We start from the raw sequence: 8676 nt of genomic DNA, 5'->3' as shown, positions 1-8676 counted from the left end.
CGGGAGGGGGGAGGGGGAGCCTGATTTCATGGTTTTAAAACGATGCCATGATCTGATCAGCCTCTATTTACACAGCAGCAATCAGGCTCTTTTGTGGACGGTAAGAATGGAAGGATTTTGTTGGGATTCAGTGGGAATATCCTTTGTACACCCGAGGTGGCATAGGAAACACTTCGTGTGACTAACGAAGGAGCCTGATCATGCCTGCTGTGGCTCCTGTCCCTGGCTCTGGAGGGAGGAAAAAAACCCCAAAACCAACAAAAAAAACCCCCAGCAGCAGCAGCAGACAGTTCTTTAATTTATTTTATTTTGTTGCATGAAATGTGTTCCCGTGCGATTCATTGGGAGCATTCGTGGGAATCGCGGAGCCCTAATTAGCTAAAAATAATCGATTTATTATATGTTTATTTAAGCATAACCAAAATCATCCCTCCCGAAAGGATGGGCATTATATCTTGGGTGTGTTGCCTATTTTTGCTCAGTATTTACACTGACCATTGCTTATTATGGATTATGTTGAGGCTTTAAATATTTGCGTTAAAGCGGGGCGGGGGGGGAAGACCCTAAAGCATAGTGCTGTCGACTGTCTGGCATACCTGTTTGTTTGAAAGCCTAAATGATAAAATTATGGTTTATAGGAGGAAGGGAGGGGGATAATGAATACTGTTTCTCTTACAATGTGTATGAACTAACACAGTGTGATTAATGTGCTTTGGTGACTTGGGTTAAAAAACATAAATTCTGCAGGGTTTCTTTGGGTGTGATCTGTATCAACATAGCAGCTGCCTCTAAAACATTGACAAATACTGTAGCCATAAAATAAATGTAGGTAATGTCAAAATATCAGCAGTCTTTGGGGATTTTTTTAAAAGATGTCAGTGATTAACTCTTGGGCTTGCAGACTGGCAATCTTTTGATTCATAAAACCTCTGAGGCTTTAACTGTAAAATTATATATGCTACCGAATATAAGGGGCACCGGTCAGTTCTGAAACTGTAACAAGCCAAATCTGTGAAATGCCAATAATCAATCATGCTAAACAGTAAGTATAAAAAAACCCCCAAACCTCACGATTTTTAAAAACAAACAATAGTACTCAAATTTACAACTTCATTTGGTTCTCCATAAATTAACATCTTTGTTAGCACTTTCTGACATCGTTTCTTGTTAACTTAAGAACTGATAGCTCGATTTTTTTTCAGATATTTTGATGGCATGACAAATCAGAAAGAAGAGGATGTACTGTATGACTAGACACAAGATCAGTTCTGTTTGTGGATTACATTTTCAGTAAGATGTATGGATCTATTTTTTCCTTGTTCTTATATATAGATCATGAGACTTGACTGAGGCAATATACATATCATCCATCCATCTATGGCGAACTACAGCCATGCAGCTGACAACATTTTACAAAATCTCTCTCCTTTAACAGCTTTTCTGAAACTGACTTCACTGGGTTTCATAATAGGAGTCAGTGTGGTGGGTAACCTTCTGATCTCCATTTTGCTAGTCAAAGATAAGACCTTGCATAGAGCTCCTTACTACTTCCTGTTGGATCTTTGCTGCTCAGATATCCTCAGATCTGCAATTTGTTTCCCATTTGTTTTCACCTCCGTAAAAAATGGCTCTACTTGGACGTATGGGACTCTTACTTGCAAAGTGATTGCCTTTTTGGGGGTTTTGTCCTGCTTTCACACTGCTTTCATGTTATTCTGCATAAGCGTCACCAGATACTTAGCTATTGCCCACCACCGTTTTTATACAAAAAGGCTGACCTTCTGGACTTGTTTGGCTGTTATCTGTATGGTGTGGACCCTCTCTGTAGCCATGGCTTTCCCCCCAGTCTTAGATGTGGGCACCTACTCGTTCATTAGGGAGGAAGACCAATGCACTTTCCAGCATCGTTCCTTCAGGGCTAATGATTCCTTGGGATTTATGCTTCTTCTTGCCCTTATCCTCCTAGCCACACAGCTTGTCTACCTCAAGCTGATATTTTTTGTTCACGATCGCAGGAAAATGAAGCCAGTCCAGTTTGTTGCAGCAGTGAGCCAGAACTGGACTTTTCATGGTCCTGGAGCGAGTGGTCAAGCAGCTGCTAATTGGCTGGCTGGATTTGGAAGGGGTCCCACACCTCCAACCTTGTTGGGAATCAGGCAAAACGCGAACACCACAGGCAGGAGAAGGCTACTGGTTTTAGATGAGTTCAAAATGGAGAAGAGAATCAGCAGAATGTTCTACATCATGACATTCCTCTTTCTGACCTTGTGGGGTCCCTATTTGGTAGCCTGTTACTGGAGAGTTTTTGCAAGAGGGCCTGTAGTACCCGGGGGATTTCTAACGGCCGCTGTCTGGATGAGTTTTGCCCAAGCTGGAATCAATCCTTTTGTCTGCATTTTCTCCAACAGGGAGCTGAGGCGCTGTTTCAGCACAACCCTTCTTTACTGCAGAAAATCCAGGTTACCAAGGGAACCTTACTGTGTTATATGAGGGAGCATCTGTAAATCTTTAGCCTTGTGAAACACTACCATTCTCTGCTAAGCAATTGTGGCCTGTAGCCATGTCTTGAGAAGAAAATCAAGAATGGGATGTCAGCAGTTGTAAGGATTTGGGCAACATTCTGCAGTCTTTGCAATAGCTCACCTCTAATCCTGTTTTAAACCTAAACATGTTCCTGCTGACCACTGCTGAAGGTTTGTAATTAAGAACAAAGGACTGAACTACTGCCCTGAATTCCTTTATGTGGTTGAAATCTAGATTATGAAAGTAGCAGGTGCTAAGTATCAGTGCTAAATGCTGTGTATATCACTACGTAAAATAAGACCATCAAAAAGATTAGCATTGGACATCTTAATAAATTAAGTTGATATGAGGTTAATGTGTTGATAAAACTAATTTTAGACATCTGAAGACCTTTAAAACATTTCATACAATTATTGTTTTGCAAAGACTGAAAACTGGGGACTCAAGTACTGTAACTGATTAAAGATGTGCCATGCATTATTGGATTATCACACTTACAAATCTGTTTGCCTTGTGAGTAAGTTTTGGGGAGCATTCCAAAGCAGTATTTTTGTTCAGATTTGGACTTTACTTTTTTTTTTTTCCAAATATATTACTCTTTCTAAATACCATTTTCCTTAACAGTGAAATTACTAGCATTTAACTGTATTCTGTGGGTTTTGCTGATTTGGTATAAAGTTTAATAGACTCTTATTTATATTTTTTAAAAAACTAGATATCAGTCTGTTAGGCAACGTTAATGATAATATCCAGTCATAATTGAACAGTTACAATTATACAGAATAAACACATGTTGCCTTAAAGGGTTATCTAGTATCTTCCATTTTGTTTAGCATTGAAGCAAATAAGCAAGGAAAATTGAATCAATAACTCTGGTCAGTCATTTGGGAGTGCATGAAAGATCACGTAGTCCTCTTTTTTCCTTTTTACTCCAATGGTTCCCAAAATCAGTATGCACATCACTGGGATGGTATGATTTTTTTCTAGGTGTGCCGCCCTTTCTAGTTTGTTCTGAGAAACACAGGCAGTTGATGTATGTTTATATTTTAAGACAGCTGTCATGGGGAGACCGCAGCCTTAGTATGATATCTTGCACAATTTGTGAAGCATTTATTCTACTGAAGGCACAGTCTTGTTTATATTTTCTGCACATTTTGGTGTATTGGTTGGTTTAAATTATTTAAGTTTTAACTTGTGAAAGCATATAATATGATTTCTTAGTATTTTAGAAATACATTAGAGTCTGTGAGTCTTTCCTTCTTTAAGATACAGATGTGTGGATTTCAATATAAAGTTGCATTTGCCAAAATTTACCTGTGTAGCTTGTTAATTTTCTTGGAATAAAATTTTACATTTTTCCAGTTATACAATTAACCTTTTTTATTTTGTCTAGTGAGCTAGCATGAAGTACTGAGAATGTAGCCATTATGAATTATTATCCTTTGCAGTCACTGTATTCCCAAATTGTAAATGCATGAATGATGGGGACCACAGGATTGATAAATGATATTATCTACAGTAGCACTATTGTGTAGTTTATCATAATTACCCATCTATCTGTTCTAATATGTCAGTTATATTTAAAGTTACAACACAGTATTTGACATTAACTTCACAGTTTAATTTTGGAAAATATGTATATTTGAAGCACAACATCATGAGTTGGTCAATCACAAAGAACATGGATTTTTCTTAATTTTTGGACAGACAAGACTAGAGATCTTAATTCAGTACTGGTATATCTTGTCCTTTGTTGTAGTTTTATGACCAGCAAGTTAATATATACGTACACAAGCAGCAGTCAATAATGGAAATGCTTAAATTTGTATGATAACATTATACAACATATGCAACAATTCAGAGAGTTGTGTCTATATGTGATCAGACAACTTGATCAAAGATTTAGTGAGCAATCTGTTTGACCTCACTTACACTTTTATACTGAGGTTGATTGGTTGAGAGGCATGGCTTTATATACTGTGTTGAAACAGAAAAATTGCTAAAATAATGAGTCCTCATCAGTACAAGAATGTTTCAGGACGTGATTTGAAACGGGACCAATGAACTTCTACCAAAAGGACTTTTTTTATTACACTGAAAAAGGCTTTGAAATTAAGGTAGTTAAGCAATTGTCAAAGATAGCAAGAGTGAATAAAAACTGAATCGTCTGTTGAGAAAAATTCTGAAAGTTATCCCACTTAAGTTTATTAAAAGGTTGATTGGCAATAACTTCAGTCTAATTTCTATAAAATAGTAACCTTTACAAGGAACATTGATATTACATATTGTAATAAAGAAGTACATATAAATAAAGTTGTAAATAGTGTTATAGTTGTAGAATTAGTCGGTTCTGAAGATTAGCCAGAAAATTTTCAGCTATGAAATTTCAAAAGCTGCAAATTTGGGGCCTGGCCTAACTCCTAATAAAGTCAGTTGGTGTTTTCCCATTAACTTCATTTGGAGCAGAAGCAGGCCCTAACATTTCTATAGTACTATGCTTAAGAAATACTAAGAAGGCTGTATTTACTATGCAGTGGGAAAAGAAAAAAAAAAAAAACAATTTAAAATTATTTCCCTGGAAGTTTTGCAAGCAGTAACTGATGTAAATTAAAATAATAAACAGTAAACAAGTCTGAAAGCAAATATTTTGCTAAATGTTTTTCTTTTGATATGAACATAATTCCTTTGGCTAACTGAAAAATATGCAAATGTATTACTACCTGACACAGGAGAGGTACTTTTTTTAAGTGAATTTTTGTAATTGTTCCAGTAAGAAGTCTTGTGACAGAAGTATTTCCTTTTATTTTCTCCAGTGTTAAAAGAACAAGGGGCTGTTCAGTGAAGTGAAAAGGCAACATACGAAGTAACGCTTTATGCAAAGTTATTACTCAGTGGAACTCACTGGCACAGGACGACGAACAGTTTAGAGATTCCTACACGAATTATATGTATACGTGAATTAAAGCACTGCTTACGGTTTTTGTCATTGGTGTCATTTTGATCCTAGTCAGCATATCAAACCTAATGTATTAGGGTATAAATTCAAAGGAGAAAGAAGGTTTATTCCAATTCAGTACACTGTTGTGTCCCAGTATGAAAAGTCTTTTGCATTCATTTTAGTACCGGACTTAAGCTGTTGCCAAAGCTAGAATACAGGGCTGGTAGGTTAGTCTTCTTTTCCAAATAGCAAAGAATACCACACTATTTTATATCTGCATTGATCTTTAATGCTCATGGGTAATGTGAAGTTAGTAGTTTTAATTTTCCTAGTGGCAGACAAAAAGAGTAAGAACGGATTCCCTGGAGGAAAGGCTGTCTGCTCCTGTTGCTTTCCTGCCCTCTGTTGCCCCCGCTGACCGTGTGGCAGCCTCTCCATCAATCCTTCTTCAGGATTAAATGTTTCACATACTGAGTCGTATATTTCTCCTGCTCCTTAAGAAGTGTCTCAGCCATCCCTCCTTCCCAGCAGATAAGCTCCTGCAGCAGCTTCCCAAGGTTTGTCAGTGTTTGGGTTCCCCTCCTGCAGACAGAGAGAGACCACCAGTTCCTTCCAGCTGCCTTTGTAGCTCATGGAGTCATCGCTCCATGACGCTTGGCTAGTGCACTGGGTATCTTGTCTTTTGGCTTTGGTTCATGAAGTAGGTGCTATTTAGGTTATGCAGAGAAAAACAAGAGTGGGGCAGCAGGAAACAACTTCCCCTTTCCCAGCTCCTTCATAAAGAAACCACTGTTATTGTTGCATTGCCAAGAGCATATGATTTTTTTAAAGCATATTCGGTGCTAATGACCCTCTAAATGAATAAAATGTACAGTTAGCCAATTAATGCAAGGCTCTTGGTACAGCTACAAAATATTATCACCGAACGGCTTTCCATCAGTCTCTAGGCCTTGGAGGCAAAGTCCACTGTATCTGTCTCCTTTTAAGTGCACTGAGTTTGTCCATTTGCATTGTCTTTGCTTTGCTTTTCAAGTATGTGAACATTTTACTTATATTAATAGGAGCACAGTATTACGGCAAGCTGCTATTATTACTCATTGGTTTAAAAAGTAATATAAAAGGGTACTCAGGTGATTTTTGAGGTGACTTAGAGAGGTATTTTGACAAATAATTGTTTTTTAGCAAATGTTGAATAAAACTGTGGGTTGCTGGGCTCTTTCATAGTTACACAGTCAGCTCTCAATTATTGAAAATAGAAATGGAGTAGACTAACCTGCATAAAGCTAAAACATAGGTAATACAAAGCATATGCACGTTAGATAAGAACTTCCTGTGTTTATTACATTTATCGAGGAATGAAGTTAAGCTGAAGTAAAAAGTGAGATCAGAAATTCAAAGAAAAATGGTGGGTGTTTTTCCTTTTTTTCTGCTTTGTTTTAGCATAGCACTGCTAATCTGCAACCTGGGTTACACACCCACAGACAACCGAGAGTTGACTGTACGATTCTGCATACCACATAGACAACTTCTAGTTTATATTCATTGAGAGCTGTATAAGTGCACGCTACTAATCTGATTGACTTTTCAGAGGAAAGAGGAGGCTCAGCCTGAGATACTGTTCTTCAAAACTAAAATTCAGTATATGTTCCCTGTTTACTGAAGTGATTTTGAGTGTGAAGAAATCAGTGATCTAAATCAGTAATGATCATAAGCATTCTCTGGCCATGACCATTAACAACAGGACAAGATGACATTTTGCAATGCATATGCCAGCATCAAATCAAAGAGTTTGATATTACACACCATGACTTTCCTTGAGTGGCCTGAAAATAGCTCATGCTTTATATTTAGAAAAAAATATGATGAAGCTGTCCATTTAAATGGATAAATCTTTAACTAGCCAGCGTGAAAAAAGAAGGGTGTATTTTAAAGATTGCTCATTGTAAATAGTGAAGCGTTTTTGTGGTGTTTTTTGTTCAGCTGAACTGAGTAAATTACATAAGTATATGATGATGAAAGGAGTGCCATAGTAAATAAGTTAGATTTTTTAATAGTCTAAAAAGGAAATAAGTAACAGCAGTCTTCAGCCATTTGAAATAAAATAATTGCAGTCCATGTGTTTCATAAAATTTAGATAATAAAACAATTATTGACATTTTCAGTACTTCGTGATTTTATGTACTTGATGCGTTTAAAGAACAATATCTTGAGACAGCGAGTTGGCTGATGCAGCTTAGTGAGAGACTTACTCTTTGCATCGCAGTTTTTGTACTATGCTTTGTATTTAATAAGCACAAGAGATAGAAGACCAGAATTCATCTCATATAATCTTCAACAAAATCTGCATTGGCTACAACAAAACTTCTCCAAATGTTAGGCAAATTACTGTCTCCAGAGATTATTCAAAATTATCCATATGCTAATTCACGAAAAGTCTACTTCACCTTTGTTAAAGAGCCATCTAGTTAAAGATGTCTATCTTCTTCATCCTTTCATTGGTTGGCTAAGATGAGTTCTGCTGTAATGCAGAGTTAAAAATCCCAAGTATTAAAGGATTCATTTGAATTTCAATTATTATACTACCTGTATGTGACATTGTTGTAGTCACATTTTAAATAAACCCACAAAGTTTATGGTTGAGGAATGTAAATAATCACTTATGATGCAAAAACTCAAAAAACAATGACATACTTCCAGTTCATTCTTTCTCTTATTTCCATGGAATGTTAAAGTTTCAGTTTTAGGAATGCAAAGGCAAACTCTGAAAAACAAGTGTGTTGGAGGGGAGAGAAAGAATAGCCAGAAATACATCTGGTAAGGTTGTCTTTGCAGTGATGAAGGTTATCGTATATGCATTGCATTTTCTGCACGGTTATAATCTATCAGCTTGCCTACTTTTTACCAGTGTGTATATGCAGTATAGATAAAATTCTCATGCCACCATTAACTACAGCATTTCCTGAGCCCTTTTACTTTCATTCTATAACCGTCAAGCTCAGGCATGCTAACATCCTTAAGCAAACTGAAGAAATTCCTAAAAATAGAAAGTTTTGCACTATAATAATCTTAGTGGATCAGGTCCTTGAAGTAGTTTAAGAGGGTGGCACAGATACTTGATGGCTACTGTAAGGCAGAAGGTTGGAGGATACAATAAAGTTTTCATCCCTGTTTATGTGCCAGTTGAAGTCCTACTGTTGTCCCATAGTGAAACCACC

The 8676-nt window shown here is 36.9% G+C and overlaps 1 protein-coding gene across 1 annotated transcript; it reads left to right on the top strand.

The window, feature by feature from the left end:
- Positions 1-23: 23 nt before the first annotated feature.
- Positions 24-3886, top strand: GPR85 (G protein-coupled receptor 85). The gene is made up of 2 exons (XM_010296794.1): positions 24-100; positions 1203-3886. Exon 2 carries the CDS (start codon positions 1378-1380, stop codon positions 2488-2490), a length of 1113 nt encoding a protein of 370 aa, XP_010295096.1. The 5' UTR covers positions 24-100; positions 1203-1377; the 3' UTR covers positions 2491-3886.
- Positions 3887-8676: the final 4790 nt, after the last annotated feature.

The sequence above is a fragment of the Phaethon lepturus genome, unplaced genomic scaffold, assembly GCF_000687285.1.
Source record: "Phaethon lepturus isolate BGI_N335 unplaced genomic scaffold, ASM68728v1 scaffold17231, whole genome shotgun sequence".
NCBI lineage: Eukaryota > Metazoa > Chordata > Aves > Phaethontiformes > Phaethontidae > Phaethon > Phaethon lepturus.
This window is presented reverse-complemented; position numbering and strand designations above follow the sequence as displayed.